The following is a 26,905-nucleotide window of genomic DNA, read 5'->3' as shown; positions in this document are numbered from 1 at the left end:
TATTGTCATTTAGTAATGCATGCATTAAGAAATGATACAATATTCCTCCGGTGTGATATCACAAAACACAGGACAGACCAAGACTGAAGAACTGACAAAACCACATAATTATAACATATAGTTACAACAGTGCAACAATACCATAACTTGATGAAGAACAGTCCATGGCACAGTAAAAGAGTTCAAAGTTTCTCAAAAGTCCCACATCTCATGCAGACGGGAGAAGGAAGAAAACCCTTCCAGCCATGCCCGACCACAGTCCGACTCTGAGTCGTCCGAAAACTTCGAGCCTCCGATCAGCCCTCCGACACTGAGTGCCAAGCACCATCTCTATCCGAACGATTCGACCTCAGTCTCAGTCGCCAGCAGCAGGCAAAGCCGGGGATTTTGAGGCCTTCCCTCCGGAAGATTCTCGATCGCCCAGTAACAACAGCAGCGAACCGGCGTTTCAGAAATTTCTCCAGATGTTCCTCTGTGCTTTCACGTCTGTCTCCATCGAATCAGAATTGTCCACGGCCCCTATTTAACGGATACGATATCATTTTCACTGGAGAGCTGCGCACGCGTGGCGCACTGCTATCTTCTCCTCCTTAAAAGATTACAAAGATTCAGCACAACTTCTAAAACTTTGACAATCTTGTATAGATGTATGGTGGACATTATAGTAACTGGTTGTACTATGGCCTGGAATGGATACACCAATGCCCTTGAATGGAAATTCCCACAAAAAGCAGCGGATACAGCCCAGTCCATCACAGATAAAGCCCTCCCACCATTGTGCACATGTATATGGAGTACTGTTGCAGGAAAGTAGTACCCATTATCAAAGACCCCCACCATCTGGACCATGCTCTCTTCTTACTGCTGCCATCATGAAGAAGGTACAAGAGCCTCCAGACCCACGCCACCAGGTTCAGGAACTGTTAGTGCCCCCCAGCCATCAGGGTCTTGAACCTGAGAGGATAACTTCACTCAATTTCTCTTGCCCTGTCACTTAACTGTTCTCACTTTTAGGGCATATTCCGGAGATACAATACAGCAAACATTAATTCCAACAGCAACCTGTAAATTTCAGTCTTTATTTGAGATACCCACAAGCTGATAGCTTTGGAGTCACTCAAGAGAGAGGCTCTCTGATCCAACATCACAGCACATTTTTATATGCTAAAGAACAAAGACAACAGGACAATGTCTATAGTTACAATACCATCATAATGATTCTTTTGAGTTACGTGAGTAATGCCCTGGATAAGATTTCCATTGTTATGCTGTGAGGTAGTTTTCTGTAAACAAAAGCATGCTAAAAATGTGCTTTGGTTTCGACTGAGATTAGGACCCATGTTGTCCAACTTTAGAATGTGTGTCAGCCAATCAGGATTGTGGGATGTGAGAGAAGGTTCGAGAGAGCTGTGGGGAAGAGTTTTCTGAAGGACAGTAGTCTAGTTTGGGGTCTTTTGGCGGGAGCTGTGGAGCAGGACACAAAGGAAGATGCCACAGAGTGCCATTGGAATGGGGAGTCTCCGTTGCAAGAATGGCCTTGTGCAGATGAAAGGCTCCAAGGAGGAAAGGCCAGTACTCCTGAGAGAGGGCCAGTTTGTTTGAAATAGTCTTCAAGGGGAGTTTGCAGTGTGGCAGGTGCTTTCACACAGACCATGAGTCCAGCATGTGAGTAAGAGATATACCCCAGGCTACTCCAGTTCTGTGCACATTGGACAGAATTAACTCTAATGGCCCCTTTAACTTTTCCTTTCTTTTTCTGTAACTGTCTGTTAAAGTTGACAATTTGGTAAATATACCTTCTGTATAATTTTATGCTGGTGTGCAATCTGTCATTTTTGGGCTACTGATAATTGTGTATGAGCAGTACTTACATAGCATTTGCTCAAACTGAGGTTTCTTTGAATGGAACATCACGAGGTTCCTGTTTGGTTGAACCCCAAATCATATCGACCCTAGATGTATATTGTTTATAAAAGAAGGTTTTCTCATCGCAGAGTCATGTGCTGTTAGCAGAGCAGGCTAATGAGCCAAGTCTGTATATGAATCCTGGTGAGAGGGTTACACATGCAATTTTTCAAATTTCTAGGTCTTCCTACCAACGCACCCAAAATGAGTGTTAATTTCTGTGGTGTCTGAATTGTATTCATGCAGTGGGGTGCTAATTGCATTCATGCATATGCAGACATATCAGTCAATTGTATGTTTCCTGGTCTGCAATTTACTTTAAAATGCAGCTTCAGGAAGACCATTGTTCTGAGCTGCATTTTAAATTCAATCTACAATCCATATTCAGATCTGAAGGCTGGTTGCTATTGAAATTAATATTTGCAATATTGCATCCTCAAAATATACCCTAAAAACCACAACCTATGTTATCACTTTCAAGGACTCATCATCTCATGTTCCTGACATGTATTGCTTATTTGTTTAGTTATTATTATTTTTTTCTCTTTTGTATTTGCACAGTTTTTTCATCTTTCCCACACTGCTTGTATGCCCAGTTAATGCAGTCTTTCATTAATTCTGTTATGGTTATTGGATTTATTGAGTATGCCCACAAGAAAATGAATCTCAGGATTGTATTTGGTGACATATATGTACATACTTTGATAATAAATTTACTTTGAACTTTGAACTATTTTATTTTGCCTTTCAAGCATGTAGTTGTGTGTTGAGACTTCACTTGGCTAGTACCCTAGCAATTTTAAGGAATGGTTCGTGCTGCCACCAGCATTCTCTCCTATATTCCTGATTGAATTATGGTTTATCTCCTACCTTGATAGCAACGTGACCTTAATGCTGGTGGTGGTGTACTTTTCTGCTGTAGTTGATGGTCCACATGTTTGAGGAATACCCAGCTTTGAACTGCCGGACTTGTTCTGATCGTATCTCATTTAGTACCATTACAGATCCATTGACGATGGTGGTCTCTTCTACCTGTGCTATGTTGGACGAATGTAGCATAGTGAGGACTAGATCAGGTAAGTCTATCACTTTTATTCATTCACTCACCTCCTGCCATAGTGCCAGTCTGGCAGCTTTGCTCTGGCCTATATACTGTTGCTGTCTTCCATTATTTGGTTGAATTTTAAATATTCTCTAAAATAGCAATCATGGATGAACTGTAGTCATGGGCGTGCCAACAGTGGCCAAATGCTGACAAATGAATAAGTAAAAAAAACTGATAAACAATGATACAAATATTCTAACATTTAAGGTAGTACTAAATATAATATATTATAGAGAAATACTGTATCATTAACATGTAAAACCCAATCGGATCAAACAAAGAATATATTCAATATTTATCCCATTCATTAACACGCTGAAATTTTTTATTGGGTTTTGTGGAATTAATTCTGGATTCCACAAGGTCATTGTCTATTTCATTCCAAATGCAATTTTCCAATATTTGTAGTTTTGAAACTTTCTGACACTCCTCCAATAGACTCTCAAGTTTATAAAAACCAGACCAAATTATTACAGATTTAGGCAACACACATCAAAGTTGCTGGTGAACGCAGCAGGCCAGGCAGCATCTGTAAGAAGAGGTGCAGTCGACGTTTCAGGCCAAGACCCTTCATCAGGACTACACCAGCAACTTTGATGTGTGTTGCTTGAATTTCCAGCATCTGCAGAATTCCTGTTGTTTGTATTACAGATTTAGATAAGGTTGATGCAAGGATGGAGTAGGGTAGGGAATATTGAGAAACAGGAGTTAGAGTCTCAGAATAAAGTCAGGTTTCAGAAGGGGAAGTAATTCCTTCAGAAACAGGACAATATATCACCGGAATTTTCTAACCAAGCAAAGGCTGTGGAGGCATAATTGCTAAGCATATTCATAATGGCTGAGGTAATCTGATAAAGGTTTGTAAGATGATGAGATGCATAGACATAGACAGGCAATATTTTTTCCCAGGGATAAAATGGGTAATGTCAGTGGGCATGCGTTTAAGGTGGTGGTGGGGGGGTAATTTTAAAGGAGATGGGAGGGTTTTTTTACGGAGTGGTGGGTGCCTGGACTGCACTGCTTGGGGTGTTGGTAGAGGCAGATACATTAGAGACTTTTAAGGGACACTTAGAAAGGCACATGAATGTGAGGAAAGTAGAAGCATATCAAAGATCAAAATAAAATTATTATCAGAATACATCAGTGAGATCTTGGGGTCCATGTCCAAAGCTGCTGCACAAGTTGACAGTGTTGTTAAGAAGATGTATGGTGTGTTGGCCTTTGTCAATCATGGGACTGAGTTCAAGAGCCATGAGGTAATGTTACAGCTATATAAGACCTTAGTTAGACCCCACTTGGAGTCAGTTCTGGTATTCTGGTCACCTCACCACAGGAAAGATGTGGATACTACAGAGAGAGTGCAGAGGAGATTTACAAGGATATTCCCCGGATTGGAGAGTGTGCCTTATGAAAATAGATTGAGTGAACTTGGCCTTTTCTCCTTGGAGTGACAGAGGATGAGAGGTGATTTGATGGAAGTATATAAGATGATGAGAGGCATTGATTGTGTGGATAGCCAGAGGATTTTTTCCCAGGGATGAAGTGGCTAAGACGAGGAGGCATAGTTTTAAGGTGCTTGAAAGTAGGTACAAAAGGGATGTCAGAGATAGTTTTTTCACACAGAGAGTGCTGGGTGCGTGGAATGCACTGCCAGCGAAGGTGGTGGAGGCGGATACAATAGGATCTTTTAAGAGACTCTTAGATAGGTACATGGAGCTTAGAAAAATAAAGGGCTATGCGGTAGGGAAACTCTAGGCACTTTCTAGGTAGGTTACATGGTCAGCACAACATTGTAGGCTGAAAGGCCTGTAATGTGCAGTAGAATTCCAGGTTTCTATGTTTCTTTTAATCTATATACAATCCTGAGATTTGTTTTCTTGTGGACGTACTCAGTAAATCCTAGAAACTTACCCCAACAGGACGGCCAAACTGCCAATGTGCAAAGAACAACAAACTGAGCAAATACAAAAGAAAAAAAAAATAATAACAATAATAAATAAGCAATCATTATCATGGACATGAGATGAGGAGTCCTCAAAAGTGAGCCTATAGGTTGTGGGAACAGTTAAGTGATGGGGCAAATGAAGTTGAGCAAAGTTATTCACTATGGTTCAAAAGCCTGATGGTTGAGGGGTAATAACCTTTCCTAAAACTGGTGGTTGGGTCCTGAGTCTCCTATACCTCCTTCCCGATAGCAGCAGTGAGAAGAGAGCATGCCCTGGATGGTGGGGATATCTGATGGTGGATGCTGTTTTCCTGCAACTCTGCTCTGTGTAGATGTGCTCAATGATGGGGAGGGCTTTACCATAATGGACTGGGCAATATCCACTATTTTTTGTAGGATTTTCCATTCAAGGAAATACCAATTTCAAATGCATTGGCATTTCAATATCAGGCCACAACTAGTCAACGTAATCTACCAGACGTCTGTAGACATTTGTCAAAGTTTTAGATGACATGCCGAATCTTTGCAAAATTCACTTACCCTTTCCCTAAACTATGGACTCACTTTCAAGCACTCTTTGGCTGATGTTCTTGATATTTATTGTTTATTTATTAGTAGTACTTTTTATCTTTCTTTTTGTATTTGCACTGTCTGTTGTCTTTTGCATATTGGTTGTTTGTCCGTACCATTGGGTGCAGTTTTTAATTGATCCGATTGTGTTTCTTGTGTTTACTATGATTGCCCACAAGAAATAAATCTCAGGGTTGTAATTGGTGACAAATATATACTTTTATAATAAATCTATTTTGAATTTTGAACTTTGAACAAAATGCTGAAGGAACTCGTCAGGCAGCATCTATGGAGGAGAATAAATGTTGGACGATGAGTACTGATAAAAGGTCTCAGCCCAAAACATCAACTGTTTGTTCCACTCCATAGATGCTGCCTGGCCCGATGAATTCCTCCAGCATTTTGTGGTGCGTTACTCTCAATTTACAGCATCTGCAGAATCTCTTGAGTTTAAGTTTGAACATTAGCCATGATATTATTGAATGGTGGAGCAAACAGAAGGCACTAAATGACGTATTCCTGCTTTCCTTTCACGTAGTTTGGTCAGAGCTTGATTCCATGGCGTACTTGACTGAAGATATCCAAAAGCCTCAGGTGGCAGATTTTTTTAACCTCTTCAATGCTGGTCTTAAGCTCGTGCTCTGGGCTGTTGTGAATCCTGCTGCTAAGTTGTTTGATTATGGTGTCCTTGTCATTCATCCTGGCACAGATCACAAATGGGAAATGGAATCTTTTCTTATACAAAGCATTTAATTCACTAAACTGGGATCTCTGTTCTGCAGTGAGATTGACTAATCCAGCTTGAGTCTGCTCACCCTGGGATTCAGTTGAGAGTGTTCCTCTGAGCAGATCTCTACCAGCCAGGTCAGGATGGCATCGCAAGAGTCCCTCTTTCCCTATCAAACACAAATGGAAATGGTAGAAAGTTAAAAACCTGACACTTATTAAGATATTGTTTTCAAAATTTTATTCGATTCGCATTGAACTAGCGCACTGGAATGAACTTAACTCACGGGGCACTGAAACCAAAATAATTCCACAGCTGAAGTTTCTGATCTGTACCCAAACACAATGGACATTAATATACCATCTAAAGAAGGTATAGCTTTGTCCAGGCAGCCAAAAGAGCTGCGCATCTTTTGTTCACTGGAAATATCCCAGAAATTGAGATATTCTATGCATTAATCTCATCATTGATTTTTATGGATGCACCATAGAAAGTATCCCACTCAGATATATCACGGTTTGAGATGGGAGCTGCTCTGTGACCATGATCACCAGAAACAGCACTGACTTGCAGACACAGCTCAGAACGTCATGAAAACCAGATTCCCCTTCACGGACTGTCTACAATTCTCACTGCATTGATAAAGCAGCCAGCATAATTAAAGATCCCACTCACGCTAGACATTCTCTGTTCTCCCTTCTCCCACAGGGCTGAAGATACAAAAGTCTGAAAGCATGTACCACTAAGCTCGAGAGCAGATTCTGTCCCACTGAGGTCCCTATTGAATGATCCCCTATTATGATAAGATGGCCTCTTGACCTCGCAATCTACCTGGTCATGGACCTACACTTGATTGTCTCTCTACACTGCTCTTCCTCTGTAACTGTAACACTTTATTCTGCAGTCCATTACATTGCCTTGTACTACCTCAATGTACAGATGCGTCGCATTTTAGTGGAACGTGCTAAGTTTTCGAATACTGAAGTAAATCCTTTAACAGGATTTTAAACAGAAATGATCTACACGTGTGGGACTTCAACTCGTAGCTTCCATTCAGTGGTCTGACATCAGCAGTTCTCACTGTTCTCAAAGAAAGATCACACATGTTATGCAGATCTTCCATTGTGAACTTGAGAAATGCTGGGTCCAAACATGGTGGCAATACTTCCATTCTATTCAAAGTGAAAGATGCTGGAAATACTCAGCAGATCAGCTAGCAGCTATGAAGTCAATGATTTTTCGACAGAAATGACATCAGACTGAAACATCGATTCATTTTGTTTCTTCTCAGTGACACTTCTGCTTGTCCCCTTGTAAATCCAGTGACATTGTGAGGGGTGAGGTTGAGGGTGAATTGGGTGGAGAGGTGAGAATAAGGGTAGAGGTGGTCAGGGTGCTGGTAGGGAGGTGGGAGTGAGGGTGGTGAAGAGGTAAAGGATGACATGAGTATGGGTATAACATGCAAAACAAACCCCGATTACAAGACGGCCTGCTGCGTTCACCAGCAACTTTGATGTGGGTTGCTTGAATTTCCAGCATCTGCAGAATTCCTCTTGTTTACAAGATGCTGAGTGTCTTTGATGGCCAAGAAAGCCAGGCTCAGCAGCTCAGCCATTATTCAAGAAGGCAATTACATCAGAATTCAAAAATATTACAAAAAATTTATTTGTAAGGAATTCTCACAAATGCTTGAAAGTCAAATTGAAAGAGGCTGCAGAGGTTTATAGACCCAACCAGCCCCATCAGAGGCACAACCCTCCCACCACCAAGAACATCTTCAAAAGGCAGTGCCTCAAGAAGGTGGCACCCATCACTGAGGAAGAGCACCATCTTCTCATTACTACCACCAGGGAAGAGGTGCAGCCACCTGAAGGCACTCAACACTTTAAGAACAGCTTCTTGCCCTCTGCCATCAGATTTCTGGGCAGTCCATGAGCTTATAAACTCTTCCTTCCTATTACTCTAGTTCTCTCTTATTTATCTGTCTATCTATCTATCTATCCATCTATTTATTTACGAACTATTTATCCATCCATTTATTTATATATTTTTCATTTATTTGTATTTTCTATGTCTTGCACTGTGCAGCTGCCACAAATAACAAATTTCATAATATTTGTCGGTGATGATAAACCTGATCCGGATTCTGAAATTAAATAGACGTAAGCACTTCAACAAAATCACAAGTAATTGCAAGTAATGTTAGAAAATCTAACGTGGCCATTTCAGTGGAGGAGAATTCTCGGCACCAGATACAACAGGGTAAGTGGCTCTGCCGATGTGCTGACTAACTGTCAGAATTCCGTGTCATACCCAAAGTAGGCTCTCTGAATAACTGCTTGAAATTTGGCACTTTCGCTTGGTGTGCATGTGTGGAAACCTCAGGCTTGGTGGTACTTATTGGCTGAAATGTCAGCAGTTCTTTTGGAGCTGTTAGCAGTTTTCTGCAAAACTGAGGCAATGCGAATTATTGTCATGTAATAGGAACAGTGCTCCACCTGCTGGCCCATTACCATTTTATGGACAAGATTTCTCGAATTTATATTCACATGCTTAATGCAATCAGGAGAATATACGAGGGACGATTGATAAGTTTGTGGCCTAAGGTAGAAGGAGACGAGTTATTAACTTCAAAGTTTCTGCATAATCACTCAAAGAGTTGAACTGCATGTGTGTGTAACGAGAGCTGTGTAACTCATTTCCTTCTATGTTAGGCCATGAACTTATCAATTACACCCTGCTGTGGACCACTTCTGGAGGTCCAAGATGCTGACTTCTACAAAGAAGGGACCCGTATGCTCCACGACCGCTGGACTAAGTGTGTACATGTAGGAGGGGACTATGTTGAAAAACAAATGTGCTAGGTTTTCTAAAATTGACTCCTTCTACTTTAGGCCACAAACTTATCAATCACCCCTCGTATAACATATATTCATGGAATTAAATTAAAATACTGAATATATAATTCTTTATAATTATCATATTTGGTGACTGATTCCATCTATTGGATGAGATCAAAATGAAGCCTATGTTTCTGCACTGAAGTAACAGTTGAAACAAATGTTGAACCACTTCTTGTAGACAAGAATGTTTTCATGAGCAGAGTGTCAGAGACTTGAGTTGTTTCTGGTACACCTGCATGGTAAAGTATTTCAGTCAATAATTGTTTTGTGTTAATTCCACTGTTTATTTATCGCTGGGTGATGCTTGGATAGAAATTCTGTAGGTTAATAACATTCCGAGGCTGACCTCCTCAGCTGCTGACTAGGCCTCATATCATCCCAGGAATTGCTGCTTGTCTCTTCCTATGCAGCTCATGTCTCATTCATTCCCTCAGTCTTCTTCCCAACTCTGCTGACTTGGTGGTCCTGGTCTCTTGTACCTGGCTTCAACTTACTCTAGTTCAGCATTATCAGCATTTACTCCATAGTCTTGGGTTTTCTCTCAGGAAAGGTTCATCAGACTGCCTTCAACTGTCATCATGTGAAAACCACAACTGATATATTGTTAAACTTTTCAACCAAGTGTAACCTCCTCACCGGGCTGGTATGCAAACTTGGCTCTGCTAACAGCCACGGGACTCTGTGGTGAGCAGGCCACCTTTCATAAACAATATATGTCTAGGCAACACACACAAAATGCTGGAGGAACTCAGCAGGCCAGGCAGCATCCATAGAAGAAAGTACAATTGACATTTCGGGACAAAACTCTTCAGCAGGACCTTTTGTTGCTTGGATTTCCAGCCTCTGAAGATTTTCTCTTGTTTGTGATTTGAATATATGTCTAGGGTCAGTATGATTTGGGTTTCAATCAAACAAGAACATTGTGATGTTCCAATTAAGGAAACCTCAATTCGAGCAAAAGCTGTGTAAGTACTGCCTGTACAGGATTGTCAGTCAGCAAGAAATAACAGATTGAACACTGCATAAAATTATAAAGAAAGTGTATTTGCAAATTTTAGTTTTACTGATCAGTTAGTAGGAAAAGAAAAGAAAAAAATAAAAGGGCCTATTTAAACCAGTCCAAATGTGCACATAAAGTTGGAGCTCATCCTTGAAGCAGGACAGCAGGGCTCTTATCTCTAGCCAAAACCAAAACATTCTACCAGCAGGACACACAGCTTTTGCAGAAAACTGCTGAAATGAAATACCTACAGCATAACAGTATAAATCTTAACCAAGGCATTGCACAAGTATGAATATGGAAATAAAATAGATTATTTGTTCCAGCAGATGGAGCAAGTGATCATGATTCACATAAGGCTCCTTTTATCCTACTGTAATGAATATTGTCAAAATATCAGTCCACTCCCTTCTCCCTCCTGCAACAGTCTAACTTCTATTTGAATATGCTTGCCCCAATTATTTCCGGGCAGCAAGTTCTGCATTGTAGTATTAATACCAAAAATGCTGGAAATATTCAGCAGTCAGGCAGCATCTATGGAAAGAGGGACACAGTAAATGTTTCAAGCCAAAGATCCTTCACCAACATCGGTAAAGTGAGAAACAGGTTGGTTTTACGCTGCTTGAAGGTCAAGAAAGAGGTGGATGGGTTGAATGGAATATTGCTGATCAGGTGAGGCCAGATTTGTTCAGGTAATTCCAATATTTTATGGAGCCATCTCATTGGAGAGAGTGAAAATAAATTGAGAGACACGTTAAAGCTGTGTAATGAGATCAGCAACAGGAAACCAGAAGCAGAAGTTCAAGTTCAAGTTTAATTGTCATTCAATCATACATGAATACCCATGAATACAGCCAAACGAAACAGCTTTCCTCTGGGGCCAAGATGGCAAACATAGTAACAACAGTCATACACAGTATAGCACGTATAGTTAACAGTAAGGCACCTACAGCACATACAAGATAGCGAGTAAATATACAGTCACATAAAAAATATACTTGCTGGAAATTCCCGACAGATCAGACAGTGCCTGTGGAGAGATAAAGCCTGAGTTAATATTGTTTGCTCCCTCCGCAGATGGTAACAGATCTGCCGGGCATTTCCAACATTCTCCTTTTGGTTTCAGTTTCAGCAACGGCTGCAATTTGTCAGTTTTAATTTGTCTCTTTGTTTCAATCTCTCACTGAATCTGCCCTCATTAATCTATTAACCATTTTCCCTCTCAGCCCCAATCTTCTGCCTTCTCCCCATAACCCATCATGTCCTGACTAATCAAAAATCTCTCAGCCTCTGCCTTAAATATACCCAATGCCTTGGCCTCCACAACAGCTGCCAAAGGCAATTACTTCCACAGAACCACCACTCTCTGGTTAAAGAAATTCTTTTTCATCTTCTTTCTAAAAGGACTTTGCTCTATTCTGAGGCTGTGTCCTCTGGTCCTAGATTCTCCCACTATCACAAATATCCCCTCCACATCCAGTCTATTGAGGTCTTTAAACATTTGATAGGTTTCAATGAAGACACCCCTTATTCTTCTGAATTCCAGTGAGTACAGGCCCTGAGCCACCAAACACTCCTCATATGACAAGCCTTTCAATCTGGAATTATTTTTGTGAACCTCCTTTGAACCGTTTTCAACATCCTTTCTTAGATAATGTGCCCAGAACTGCTCACAATACTCCATGAGGCCTCACCAGTGCTTTATAAAGGCTTACCATTGCATCCTTGCTTTTATATTCTAGTCCTCATGAACTGAATGCTAATAGCACATTTGCCTTCCTCACACCAATTCACCCTGCAAATTAACTATCAGGGAAACCTGCACGAAGACTACCCAGTCCCTTTGCACGTCAGATTTTTGCATTTTCTCTCCACTTAGAGAGAAATGCTTTTATTTCTTCTACCAAAGTGCATGTCCATATACCTCTGGACACCCTATTCCATCTGCCATTTCTTTGCCCATTGTCTTAATCTGTCTAAGTCCTTCTGTAGCCTCTATACTTCATCAAATCTACCTGCCCTTCCACCTATCTTCGTATTGTCCGTGAACTTGTCCACAAAGCCATCAATTCCATCATCCAAATTAATCCAAAATACTGGCTTCTGGTATTATTCCTGACTATGGTTTTAGCTCATCTTTTAGTGCCTCCATCTTATTTCCATTATTGTAATCAGTGCTCCAGGAGTCTATGTGTTTGACATAATTCCTATATTTTTCAGTTTGTTCCCTTCTTCTAAAAATGAAGTGAATTGTTTTGCTTTCCTATATCTCAATAACCTAATTTGACACTTGTAAAAATCTGCATGTCTGGATTCTAAGATTACCAATTTGATACTTTTCTAGGAATCAATAAAGAATTCCAATGTTTGATGAAAATCAGCGATCTGATCAGAACTGTACAGTATGTGATGATGAAAATCTGATGGGTTAAGGCCATTATGTGAGATTATTAATCGAAGCAAATGGCAAAACCAGAAGCAGTGTTTGTTGATCAAATGGAAATAGAACTTCCTGGTTGTTAGTTGGGATACAGGGACACTGGCAGATGAGAATCTAGGGCATCCTGTGCTGCCAGATGAACCCATATTCCCTGAGTTCTAGACTTCGTCTTTAAAGGAAAAAAAAATTGAGAAGTGCTCCAAGGGAAGTCCTTTTGCTGTCTTTTTGGCTCAAAGGCACAACATGTGCATGAGCTGAAATCCTACAGCTACAAGATATGAATCAGAACTGAAAGAGATGAAGGAAAGAGGTAGCTGAGACTGCAAAATGCTGATACATTCACTCTGCATTTTGTAAAGGCATGATTAAGTAACTGGAGGTGATGCCTTGTAAGGGGCAGTTGACAGACACAAGCAAGACATATAATTATAGGTGTGAATGTACATCCTAGACACCAAGGCACTCAGCAGTCAATAACTAGATTATTACCATAAGAAAGCTTCTTGCTGTACAGTTTAGTAGGTGCTGAAGTGACAAATAATCCTATAAAAGTTGCTGGTGAATGCAGCAGGCCAGGCAGCATCTCTAGGAAGAGGTACAGTCAACATTTCAGCCCAAGACCCTTCGTCAGGACACATCGACTGTACCTCTTCCTAGAGATGCTGCCTGGCCTGTTGCATTCACCAGCAACTTTTATGAGTGTTGCTTGAAATTCCAGCATCTGCAGATTTCCTCGTATTGACAAATAATCCTGATGTGCAATCTGCAAGTTCTGCTGTAAATGAGGAAGGTGGATCTCATTAAGGCAGGAAGTGTGCTTTGTTTTCTTTTACTGTCTGTTAGTGCACAGCTCCCATCAAAGATACTCAAAGTTTTTGTTGCCTCCCCAGAAGTCCGTGAGGGTGTCACATTTTTTCCCCAGATTCTAAGAGTATCCTTGAAACACTTTCTCTGTTCTCCTGGAAATCCCTCACTGTGATGGAGCTTGGAATAGGTTTGCTCCATGGTTTTGATGTCAAAGATGTTTGCAGTAAAGTTGTTTGAATGTGATCAGATGTTGGCCGGAAGAGAGCACAAAGGTAGGTTTGCAGATCCTGCCAATGGAATTGAAGCATTTTATTTTGGCTGTAGCTTCCTCCATGTTGATGTGCTTATCACAGGCTGACAATGCCTTTGCTGTATACAGGAGGGGATACAGTCCGAAAACCATGGGCTTCATGCCGTGTGTGAGGTCTTGCCTTTGAAAATCCTGTTTGGTAGGTGGTGGTACTAGCACACTGGCAGTTGGATGGATTTCATCATTAATGTCTGCTTTGCTATGAATTGGTTCCTGAAGTATTTGTAATGATCCACTTAACCAGACTCTATGTTATGCTTATGGTACTGGGAAGCCAGGTGGCCATGAATAACACACAGGAACAACGGAGAGGTGAGACGGAGATATGTGCTGCTGTTTATTTTGCTTGTAAGACATCTACCAAGCATGCTCTTTCACATTACATTCAGAACATAATGCATAGGAAAACTTGACCGCAACTCGTAAGGATCAAAAGATACATGAATACATAACATGTACCTTCCCCTTTATTTTAAAGGTTTTACCCCTTCCCATATACAGACCAACTCCTGAACTATTTACATTAAATGGAGTAGGCATCAAATTCAACCAGCAACAAAAGATATTTTTTTTCCAAACTAGGCAGAGGGCAGACTGCCTCTATTCCCAGACATGACCTTGGGAATTATTCTGCCCCATGTACTGAGGTTTAGTCACTAAATGAGAGTTTCGATCGGTCTGGCAGATGCCTGTTCCTGTGAGGGTACTAAAAATCTGGGGATGGTGCCAAAGTCATTTTATCTCCTGATGATGTATGTATAGATCTTGGCTCGGATACTGCATTGGGCAGCACAGAAAGCACAGGTGCTGGAGAAGCCCTGGCTGTGTCAGTTGATCCTACTGGAGGATTTGCAGTTGTCTCAGAATCCTGTCCCATTTCCACAATGGGATCTGGTTTGGTCAGTTTGCGTTGGTTTTCAGTAGTTTCAGAAGTGGGCAACACCTGATCAACATGCCTTCCCCAGATGTTGTTACTAGTTTCCACTGTATTTGGCACAGGTAGTTTGTGCCACCACCATCGCAGGTATCCACTTTGTTTCAGGCAAGTTCTTTCTCTCCTGCCGGGAAACTTCTGTACTGCACTTTGGCATGTCTCTCTGCTTGGGTTTTCTGTTCATTTAGCACAATCCGCTTTGTGCTTGGGGGTTGAAGCAGGTCAAGCCAGGTGCAAAGCTGTGTTTTCATCAGTGCAGCGCTGGAGCCATTTTTGTGGTGGCATGAGGTCCGTTGTGATATGTCAGCAAGAAAGCGCTAAGGTTGAGGGGTCCACTCCCACTTGTAATATTGATGTGACTCGGACACCGCTGTAGATTGAACAACTGTGTTTATTCAACAGACTTCCATTTTTTACTTCTCTACGTCCTGACGTCATACGCACTCTGACGCTATGAATACTCACACAATACATTACATCCCCCTTCTCAAGATTTTTATTTCTTTTTACAACTCTGTGAATTACCAAAAGAATGCCTCTAGGTATGCCCTTCCTACAGTGCAACAACCATGACATAAACTAAAAAAATCTTAACTTCTTGTACTGTATTCTGCATTGTATCTTACAATACTAACAGCAGTGTATTTTCTTTTACTAACATAGACTAATAAACCTTTTATTTCACACCTTGGAACTTATAACATGTGTGACTTTGCCTCAAACTGTATGTCTGGTCTCTGTATCTAGCTGGAAGTTTGACTTGTCTCCCAGACTGTGTGCGATACAACTGTGACTGTGCTTGTCCTTCATCAGTGTCAGTCTCTGGAGTGACCTCTGTGTCTTTGTGGTCTGCATCACTCTTGGTGTCATTTGTTTCCATATCTGTATATGTGGACATGTCCTGTGCATCTGTACGTGGAAACTCACTCTCGCCTGTCTTCAGCAGATGCTTCCTGTTCCTCCTGTAGACTCTTCCATCCGGCGTGCGAACTGTGAAGGATCTTGGTTGCTGATGTCTGTTCACAACCACAGCTGGTTGCCAAGTGTCTCCTCTCCGTATTCTGACATTTTCACCTGTATGCAGATCTGGCAACTGTCTTGTATGTCTGTCATAGTAGCTCTTTTGCTGTTTTGCATAGACCTCACCAGTTCCCCACCACCACTACCCTCCTCTGGTTGGCGGAACTGGTTCTCACACTCAATAACTTCTCTTTTGGCTCTTCCCACTTTCTTCAGACCAAGGGTGTAGCTATGGGAACTCGCATGTGCCCTAGCTATGCCTGCTTCTTCGTTGGTTATGTGGAACAGTCTGTGCTCCAAACCTATTCTGGTACTGCTCCCCAACTTTTCCTTCGGTACATTGATGACTACATTGGTGCTGCTTCCTGCACCCATGCTGAGCTCGTCAATTTCATCAACTTTACTTCTAACTTCCACCCAGCACTCAAGTTCACTTGATCTATCTCGGACACTTCTCTCCCCTTTCTCGATCTCTCGGTCTCCATCTCTGGAGACAGACTGTCCACTGACATCTTCTATAAGCCCACTGGCTCTCATATCTACCTCAACTATACCTCTTCCTACCCTGCCACATGCAAAAATGCCATTCCCTATTCCCAGTTCCTCCGTCTCCACTGCATCTGCTCTGAGGATGAGGTTTACCATTCCAGGACATCTCAAATGTCCTCTTTCTTTAAGGATCGTGGTTTCCCTTCTGTCGTCATCAATGATGCCCTCACCCGCATCTCCTCCATTTCCCGCACTTTGGCCCTCACCACATCCTCCCACAACCACAACAGGGACAGAGTTCCCCTTGTCCTTACCTACCAACCCACTAGCCTCCAGATCCAACACATTATCCTCCGCAACTTCCGCCACCTTCAACAGGACCCCACCACTAAGCACATCTTTCCCTCTCCACCTCTCTCTGCCTTCTGCAGGGATCAGTCCCTCTGCGACTCCCTGGTCCACATGTCCCTCCCCACGGATCTCCCACCTGGCACTTATCCCTGTAAGTGCAAGTGTTACACCTGTCCCTACACCTCCTCTCTTGCCATCATTCAAGGCCCCAAATAGTACTTCCAAGTGAGGCAACACTTCACTTTTGAGTCTGTTGGGGTCACCTATTGCATCCGGTGCTCCCAGTGCGGCCTCCTCTACATCGGTGAAACCCGACTCAGATTGGGGGACCGCTTTGTCGAGCACCTCCGCTCCGTCCGCCAAAACAGACAGGATCTCCCAGTAGCTACCCACTTCAACTCTGCTTCCCACTCCCATTCAGATATGTCCATACATGGCCTCCTCCACTGCCATGATGAGGCTAAACTCAGGTTGGAGGAGCAACACCTCATATACCGTCTAGATAGTCTCCAGCCCCTTGGTATGAACATAGAATTCTCCAACTTCCGATAGTTCCTCCCCACCTTCCCCTATCCCTATGTCACTCTGCCCCCTTCCCCAGCTGCCTACCACCTCCCTCATGGTCCCACCTGCTTCTACTACCCATTGTGTTTTCCCCTATTCTTTCTTCACCTTTCCTGCCTATCATCTCCCTTCCTCCCTTCCCCCACCCCTTTATCTTTCCCCTTACTGGCTTTTCACCTGGAACCTACCAGCCTTCTCCTTCCCACCCTCCCCCTACCTTCTTTATAGGGCCTCTGCCCCTTCCCCCTACAGTCCTGACGAAGGGTTCCGGCCCGAAACGTCGACTCATCGTTTCCACAGATGCTGCCCGACCTGCTGAGTTCCTCCAGCGTGTTGTGAGTGGAGCTCTTTTGCTTTATTTGCTTGTACTTTTGCTTGTCATGTACTCGAACATTACCTTCAGGAATCAGTAGAGTTGTGGATGTTGGCAGTTTGGACCTCAGAGGACGTCCCATCAACAGCTGCGCAGGAGAGAACCCCACACCCTCAATCGGTGTGTTGTGGCATTCAAGCAGAGCAATGTAAGGGTCACCGCTGCTGCTTTGTGCCTTCTTGAGCATGTTCTTGACAGTTTGTACAGTTCTCTCTGCTTGTCCATTAGACTGAGCGTGCCCTAGACTGGAAGTAACATGTTGAAATTCCCAGCTCTCTGAGAATCCTCTGAACTCACCACTGGCATATTGTGGACCATTGTCACTAACGACAATATCTGGAATACCATGTCTTGCAAATGTTGACTTCATTGCGGTAATGACCCCTCGACTGGACATGTCACTTAACTTGGTGATCTCCGGATATTTTGAATAGTAGCCCACACAAAACAGATATTCTGCACCATTGTGGTGAAAGAGATCTGTGCCAATCTTCTCCCATGGTCTTCCTGGTAGTGGGTAGGGGAAGCAGAGGCTCTCTTTGATTGCTGTTTTTGTTTTCATTACAGACAGCACACTGAGACACAATCTCCTCTATCTGAGTTGACATACCTGGCCAATAGAGAATGTCCCTTGCTCTTTCTTGACATTTCACTATCCCCAGGTGTGACTCATGAATTCTGTTGAGCATTTCCTGTCTCATTTGGTTTGGTACCAAGAGCTTTGCTGTTTTGAACATTAGTCCTGATGCATAGCTGATTTCCTCTTTAAATGTCCAGTATTTCTGCATTTCCTTTGGAACATCCTTTCTCTCTGTTGGCCATCCATTCATTGTAATGTCTCTTAGCGTTTGTCTCGTAGGATCATCTGCAGCCGCTTTCCTGAACATGTTCGATTTCTCCTCAGAGGTGGGTAGCTGAGGTGTAACCCAGTTGACCTCCAGCTCTCTTCCCAGCAACTCTTCCTTTTGCTCTTTGAGGTAAGCACGGCTCAAAGCATCAGCGACGTACAGTTCTTTTCCTGGCTTATGGGTGACTGTGAGAGTGTACCTCTGTAGCCTGAGAAGCATCCTTTGCAGCCTCATAGGAGCTTGGTGGAGTGGCTTTTTGAAGATGCTCTCAAGTGGTTTGTGATCACTCTCAACCTGGATTTCTTTGCCATATACATATTGGTAGAACTTCTCACACCCATAAACTATGGCGAGTAATTCCTTCTTGATTTGAGCATATCGGCATTGACAGTCCGTAAGTGCTCGTGATCCATACGCCACAGGCCTCCCATCTTGCAGAATAACAGCTCCTATTCCCTCCGAACTGGCATCCACAGATATCGTCACTGGTTTATTGACAACATAGAACTTGAGTACTGGTGCATTGGTAACCAACTGCTTCAATGTGTCAAAACTTTTCTTTTGTTCGTCTTCCCAATGCCATTCAGCGTTGCTCTCTAGTAGCTTTCGAAGTGGAGCGCTGACCTCTGATAAGTTGGGAACGAATTTGGCAAGATACTGTATCATGCCCATGAACCTCAATAGTTCTTGCTTGTCTTCGGGTGGTGGTAGCTGTACCACAGCTCTGACCTTTTCATCATCTGGTTTTAGCTCATCAGCGCTGAGTACATGACCTATGTATTTGATCTCTGTAGTTCTGATCTTACATTTACTTTTGTTCAGTTTTAGGTTGTACTCGCGTGCTCTCTCCAGGAGCTTCCTCAGTCTCTGATCATGTTCCTCAATTGTGTCATCCCATATCAGCAAATCATCAGTGATGTTGGCCACCCCGTCCAGGTCTTCAATCATTTGTGCCACGGATCTCTGGAATACCTCTGATGCAGAAGAAATCTCAAAGGGTAGACACAGGAAACGATATCTCCCTATGGGTGTGTTGAAAGTGCATAATTTGGAACTTCCTTCATCCAGCTTGATCTGCCAGAAACTTTGATCTGCATCTATACTGAAAAGTATTTTGCATTAGACATGCGGGAGACAACCTCTTCAACCGTGAGCAGCGGATAGTGCTCTCTTTTGATGGCTTGGTTGAGATCTTGTGGATCCATGCAAATCCTCTTCTTTTTTTCTGTGACCACTGTCACCATACTATTCACCCAGTCGGTCTGTTCTATTTGTCTTGTTATGACTCCCATCTGTTCCATTCGGTGTAGCTCCTCCACTACTTGATCCCTGAGAGCTACTGGAATCTTTCTCGGGGCATGCACCACTGGTGCAATAGTTGGATCAATCTGGATATGGTGTTTCCTTGGTGAACATCCTAATCCAGAAAACAAGTCTTTGAGAATGTCATTTTCTTTTTCAACACCATAGATTCGCTTCACCAGGCCTAGCTTTGTGCATGTTGCTTTTCCCAGTATTGCTAGAACATGTTGCTGTACTATTTCAAACTCTATCTTGTGTTTTTGTCCTTTGTACACACAGGTGAGTGCTTTTTTGCCCAATGGTGCTGTCTTGTGGCTGAAATATGCAACAAGCTTGCAGGTGGATTTTCTCAGTCTTCCTTTGATGTCCGGTGAGTTGAATGTTTCTGCTGACATTACATTGCACTTTGCCCAGTGTCAAGCTTAAATGTCGCATTTCTCCTGTTTATTATCAGATCTTGAGTCCAATCATCTTCATCCTCCATCTCTGCATTGTCAATATTTTTGATGCATACCTTCTGTTCCACTTCAACTGTGCCAATGAACATGTCACTGTTGCCCTCACTCTGTTCCACAGCATGCATTTTCCTTGCATGCTCCTTCAATCTGCACATCTTTGCAAAGTGATTTCTTTTCTGGCATAACTTGCATGTCTGACCAAAGGCTGGACATTTCCTGTATCCATGTTTATAACCACATCTGTTGCAGTTAACTTCCTTTTGATCATCCTGTGGAACTGGCTTTGTCCTACTCTTGTCAGTTTTCACAGTTTTTATTTTGTGCACTTCGATCTCTTCATTGAGCACTTTAACCTGACTTGACGTGATCTCGCTGGCACGGCAAACATCAATCGCCTTTTCTAATGTAAGATCCGCTTCTCTCAATAGCCTGCCTCTCACTTGATCATCTCGTATGCCACATACAATCCTGTCATGTATTAAAGAATCATGCAGTTGTCCGAACCCACAGACTTTTGCCTTGTTCTTCAAATCTGTTACATAGGCGTCTATGGTCTCTATTGGTCTTTGTGCCCTCATGTGTCAGATGTACGGTAGGTTTTTTCTCATTTCGCAGTGATCTTGAAACTTTTTCTTCAATACTTCAATTTTGTCTTGCTCATCACCTTGGAAGACAAACATGTTGCAAGCCTTTATTGCCTCTTCCCCCGCCACATGCAGAAATGCAGCACATTGCACTTTCTCCGACTTTTCAGCTACGTCGCTAGCGGTGCAAAACAGCTCAAACTTCTGGATCCATATTTTCCAGTTCTCAGCAAGATTACCTTGTAGGCTTAAACTTGACAGTGGCTGTAACTGTGACTTCTTTTACATGTCTTCTCTTCCTTTTTTTTCCTCGCGATTTCTTCTGACACCATGTAATATTGATGTGACTTGGACACCGCCGTAGATTGAACAACCACATTTATTCACCAGACTTCCATTTTTTACTTCTCTACATCCTGATGTCATACGCATTCTGAAGCTACGAATACTCACACAATACATTACACCACTGAAGACTTGAGGGCTTGTTTCGTTGTTTGTACAACTTGTTCAGCAAGGCCATTAGTGGCTGGGTGATATGGTGCTGACTTGATGTGTTGAATAAGGTCACTTCAATAAATGCCTTGAACTCTTCAGACACGAGTTGTGCACCATTGCCATTTACAAGCAGGTGAGGAAGTCCAAATTGATTAAAGATGGAATGTAGCTCCTCAATGCATTTTTCAGATGCAGTGCTCTTCACGATGGCAGCCTCAGGCCATTTGCTGTGTGCATCCACTGTGACTAAGAACATCTGGCCTTCTACTGGTCCTGCAGAATCTATGTGATTCCTCTGCCATGGATTTCTGGCTATTCCTATGGTGAAAAGGAGCAAATTGAAGAACTTTTCTCACATGCTGACAATGTGGGCTTGCTTTGACCTTCTCTTCAATGGTTACATCCATCCTGGCCACCAAAAGTAGCTACGCGCAGTTTCTTTCATGCGCACTATGCCACAGTGTCCTGCATATAGCTCGGCAAGCACTTGCTTTCTGAATGGTGGAGGAATGACAACATGGTAGCCCCATAGTAAACATCCTGCTTGGACTGGGAGCTCATCCATTGAGCAAGGTTTCAGTTCTGTGCTTGGCCTTGCATTCCATTCATGAGTTACCATGTCCACCACTTTAGATAGAAAAAGGTCAGTACATGTGTGTGCTTCCAGACGTGCTGCAGTTATCGGAGCTGCAGGTACTTCCTTGAAGTAAAAGATCCCCTTTGGGGGATGGCTCTAGAGCTGTAACAGTTAAGGGAAGTCTGGATAGTCCACCAGCATTTGAATGGCGCTCTGACCTCCAGTACTTTATATCGTCCTGATGTGCAGGTGGTAACAGAGCCCAACATTGCATTCGACTGGTAGCCAAGGAAGGAAGTTTCACATTTGAGGGGCAATGATCTGTCCGTAATCTGTAGACCAAAGAGAATTTGATGGAGTTTCTGAATTCCAGAGACAACTGTGAGTGTGTCCCACTCATAGAGGTTTTCTGTTCTGCTTAATGTCCTTGATGTGAAAGCGATTGGACGCTTCTCACCCGACAGCATGATGTGTGAGATAACTGGCCCCACCCCACAGAGTGATGAGTGGCAGGCCAACCGTATGGGCAATGACAGGTTGAAGTGACTGCTTCAGATTGTGACTAAGCTGTTTTGGCCTTTTTAAAAGCCTCTTCACAGTGATCTGTCCACTGCCATTGTGTTGATTTATTGAAAAGCTTATGAAGTGGTTTCAGTATGCTAGCTAGGTTAGGATCAAACTTTGCATAGTCTGTTAGTAGTCCTAAGAAAGATCTTGACTGACTTACATTCTGTGGTGGTGGAACCTCCAAGACTGCCTTCACCTTTGATGATGCCTTGTGAAGGAATCCCTGAATTGTCAATCACATGGCCCAAATTTTCAATCAACGGTCGAAAGAACTCTGGACCCTTAGCCCATATTCCTTGAGTGTTTGTAGTTTTGAAGGTGCTCACACTCATTTTTCACAGTGATAGGTAAGTCATCCAGATAGTATTTCACCCCTGTCAACCTGCTCAGGATCTGGTCCATTGCGCACTGAAAAAGTACAGGAGCTGAAGCGATGACAAACAGTAGCCTTCGATACCTGAACATTCCTTTGTGAGAAACTTTAGTCAACAAGTCCTGTGACTCTGGCTCCACATGCATCTACGAGTATGCTTGACACAAGTTAATCTTGCTAAATGTCTGTCCTCTGGCCGATCCTGTAAAAAGATCATCAGTGAGGGGGAGAGGGTATTGCTCAGCCATAAGAAGCAGGTTAATGGTTACCTTGAGATCTCCAAAAAGCCTTAAAGACCCATCCCTTTTTTAGGACAGGAACCACTGGAGTCACCCATTTACTTACACACACTGGTTCCAATACCTTACCCTGGACCAGACTTTCCAATTTGTCCTTTATCTTTGGTTTGTGGGTATATGAAAAACATCTTGCCTTCAGGCATTTGGGTGTTGTGTCAAACTTAAAAGCCAGCTTAACAGTGATCCCTTTCATACTGTCCAATTCTTCTTCAATACCTCTTGTAGTCTTGTGTCTTCCACCAATCAGGCACACTTTGTGCCAGTTGAGTTTGAGCTGCTCCAACCACAAATGGCCCAGAAGTGCTGGAATGGAATGGACCTTTAACAATGGAATGCAAGTTTCTTTCTCTGTTCGTTAATCTCCACTGTAACATGTCCTACTCCTCTCACTGGAACAATCTCACCAGTGTAAGTCTTTCAGGTCAACCTTGCGTTTTCTGGGGTAAGAGGCTGCAATTTCTCCTTGTAAGTTGTCTCTGGCACTAGCGATACTGCAGCACCTATGTCCACCTGCATCCTCTCTGTGGCCCCATCCAACTGCAGGGTCATCCAATAGCTATCTTTGTGTCATGAAACAGATAAAACATGCAACGTTTCTTCCACCACAGAGTGAGAGTCACTCAGTTCATCCTCAGTATGCTGCATCTCATTCACATTTATCTTTTTGTTTTTCCAAAAGTCATTTCTCTTCATTACAGTGTCTTTTTACTTTTACAGACCAGTTCAATTTGTCCCTTTTTGCCATCGTTTCAGCAATTTTAATCCCTATACCAGCATTCTTTTGCTGAATGCCCAGTTTTGCCACAATGGTAACATTGATTACCAATAGGAGTCTTATTCTTAAAGTCAGTAGAAACTTTATAAACTTGGGAAGATGCACCTAATAGCTGTGCTTCTTTATCTGCCATCTCCATAGATCAGCTGGCGTTTATAGCCAATCAGGGAGGAGTGTTGTGTATTTTCAGTAATCACATAACTATATTGTTTGATTAAACATTCTTTTTTTGTGCAATTCATGATGGGTTATATGTAAGAAGTACGTGAATGAGATATGTCATTATGTCACCATGCCATATGTGTGTGCCTCACTACATAGAAACTAAGTGGACACGTTCATCCTGGCTCCTGTGTCTTTCTTTCAATTAGTTTCTGGCATTATAAAACATAACAAAAGTAGACTGCATGATAAATTAAATGTTTTATCACCCATCACAATCAGAAATGTTGGAACATGAATATCATCTGAAATTTGATCTGCCTGTGCAAAATTTTTCAAATCTTTCAGGATATGAATTCCATCGCTCTGTCATTTTGTCATTTGGCTCCATACTTCCAAACATTGTCGCAATTTTCAAACACAATCACATTCCACAAAAGTTAACTAGTCTTATCCACCTCTCTCTCTCTCCCCCACCCCCTCACTTGTTCTAATTATCCATCCCCTCACTTCCTGCAGCCATTTTCTCATGGAGTGCAGTGTCTTCTTTCCACTCACCCACATTACACAGCAGCACACCACCAGCATTGCACCCAGATTTTTCTTGCTGTAGGGAGCAAAACAATAAATTTTATGTGTGGACTTGTCACCTTGTTGTCAGATGTTGTGTTTGTGGCACTGGGAAGCCGGGTGGCCGTGAATAACACACACGAGAGACGGTGAGGTGAGGAACAAATGTGCTGCTGTTTATTTTGCTTGTAAATCATCTACCCAGAATGCCCTCTCACAATACAATCAGAATGCATTACACAGGGAGGCTTGACAGCAACCAGTAAGGGTCAAAATATACATGAATACATAATACTTTACCCATGGATCTTGATTTTTAGGGACACAAAGCAATCTTACGTTTAGGGTAAGCTGATGAAAGACCCTTGTACTATGGATATTTAGTATGAGTCTCATCTTCGGATACACTTAGTAAGCAAAGGAATTCCCAATGCTTTGGAGCTCTTATAAAACTCCACCTATTACCTCTATAAAGATAAATCAAGGGACATAAGCAATAATAGGGCTTTGCTTCCAAATGAACTCAATGCCCTCTATGCTTCCTTTGACCTTTAAAACATAGAGGAACCAACACAAACTCCCACAGCCCCCGAGGATCATGGAACATAGAAATCTACAGGCCCTTTGGTAGACAATGTTGTGCTGACCATGTAACCTATGCTCTACTCACTTTATACTTATCACTGTGCAGCTAAGGACAGCTTCAATGCCATATTCCATTTTGCTGATGATACCACTGTCATAGACCAAATCAAAGGTGATGACAAAACAGTATATAGAAGGGAGATTGAACATCTAGCTGAGTGGTGCCATAACAACAACCCTCACTCAATGTCAGCAAGTACAAGGAGCTGATTATTAACTTCAGGATGAGGAAACCAGAGGAGCACGAGCCAAGCCCTCATCGCGGAATTAGAGGTGGAGATGGTTAGCAACTTTAAATTCCTTGCTGCTATTATTTTGGAGGACCTGTCCTGGGCACAGCTTGTAAGTGCAATTTACAAAGAGCACAGCAGTGCCTCCACTTTCTTAGGAGTTTGCAAAGATTTGGCATGACACCTAAAACTTTGACAGACTTCTATAGATGTACATTGGAGAGTACATTGACTGGCTGCATCACACCAATGCCCTTGAACGGAAAATCCTACAAAAGGTAGAGGATAGGGCCCAGTCCATCACTTTAATTACAAGACTTCTGCAGAACACGAGCACCAGTATTACATAGTCGAGTGTCTACATGTGTTCAATAGTGATAAACTGTGGTAATTCAAAATGAAACAGGTGTTTCATTTCTTCCTAGGTTAAGTTAACAATCAATTTATTCTTGTTCACACTAATGTACCAAAGAATGACAATAAACAATCTTAAATCTTGAAATTTGAATGTTGGTTTCTTGGATTCATGGTTTCACCTTTAGTTAGAAATGTTTAACTTTGTGCAAAGTTGCATTCAATATTGATTTTGTTCTGGCTCTTGCCCTAAACAAATGATTATCATGTTCTGAGGCTCTGCTAACTATGTAAATAATTGTGATTTTCCTTTCAGTTTTAGTACAGGGTATTATTTTACTTTTATTTTAATCCTCATGATAAAAAATACAGCCTTGTCACAGTGGTGTTCAGCTGGAAGTTTGGGGAGTTTCTATTTAACATGATCTTACTTACATAAATTCAGGTTTTCGATAAACGAGGTAGAGCATTCTTGTTTACTTACCAGGTGAAGGCAATAAATCTATGAAGTCTCCAAATGCTTTTTCCAAAGCAGCCAAATTTGTAAAAGGACGATTAGTCCAAACTGTAGCTGCAATCAGTGGGCATTTCTCAATCACATTCCCAAACTTGTCAACAAACTCTTCATAATCCATAGAGTTAAAGACTTGTATCTCCATGACTGTTGCTTGGCTGTTTTGCAGAGCAGAATGCAAAGAGCCAGAAATGAATTCTGTTTACTTACAGTAACTGTGAACGTGAGGCTAGTGCTCCTTCAGAGAGCAAATCACCTCTCACTCTGGAGGTGGCAATGTTTGGGCAATCTGCTATTCCTAAACCTGCACATTTTCAGTTTTGTGAGGTGAGTGGAATTGGAGGTCAGCTCGGTCTGTGAGAAGTTTAAATGAACAAGATCTGTACGAGTCCTACCGGACATAGTTATCAGACGGTGCGGTTAGGGAACTGAAGCTTCTGCTGCATTTTAGAGGGAATTGACATCTATTCAGCTGTCTCAAACTTCTCATGGGGACTTCCAAACTCCTACAGTCACTGCAGTGGGAGATTCGTGGAAATCTTGGAAAAAGGCATCAGTAACAACAACAATCTGATTTACGTAAAATAATTTGAGGTACTTTTCTTTAGCTGTTTCCAACAAAATTTGACGCAGCCTTATGAAGAAATGTTACTGGCCTGGATTTTACAAGTAGTTTAAGCTGGAAGTTCAGAAACCCAGTGTAACT

The 26,905-nt window shown here is 42.3% G+C and overlaps 1 protein-coding gene across 4 annotated transcripts; it reads right to left on the bottom strand.

The window, feature by feature from the left end:
• On the bottom strand, positions 1-26,344 carry urad (ureidoimidazoline (2-oxo-4-hydroxy-4-carboxy-5-) decarboxylase). Of its 4 annotated transcripts, XM_072264295.1 has the most exons (4): positions 26,170-26,344; positions 6,341-6,421; positions 2,776-2,942; positions 1-589 (listed from the first exon to the last, which is right to left on the bottom strand). In XM_072264295.1, the coding sequence occupies exons 1-3, from the start codon at positions 26,342-26,344 to the stop codon at positions 2,794-2,796; spliced, it is 405 nt and encodes a 134-aa protein (XP_072120396.1). In that variant the 3' UTR covers positions 1-589; positions 2,776-2,793. The 4 variants fall into 4 exon arrangements, 2 of the variants coding, with proteins under 2 accessions (XP_072120396.1, XP_072120395.1); XR_011886701.1 differs by lacking the exons at positions 2,776-2,942; positions 6,341-6,421; positions 26,170-26,344 and adding an exon at positions 3,013-3,258; XR_011886702.1 differs by lacking the exons at positions 2,776-2,942; positions 6,341-6,421; positions 26,170-26,344 and adding an exon at positions 3,013-3,258 and having other exon boundaries at positions 1-519.
• Between the last annotated feature and the right edge of the window lie 561 nt (positions 26,345-26,905).

Source organism: Mobula birostris, chromosome 7 (assembly GCF_030028105.1).
Source record: "Mobula birostris isolate sMobBir1 chromosome 7, sMobBir1.hap1, whole genome shotgun sequence".
In the NCBI taxonomy this organism is placed as follows: Eukaryota; Metazoa; Chordata; class Chondrichthyes; order Myliobatiformes; family Myliobatidae; genus Mobula; species Mobula birostris.
Note: the sequence above shows the minus strand (reverse complement) of the source record. Positions and strands in the feature narration are given on the sequence as shown.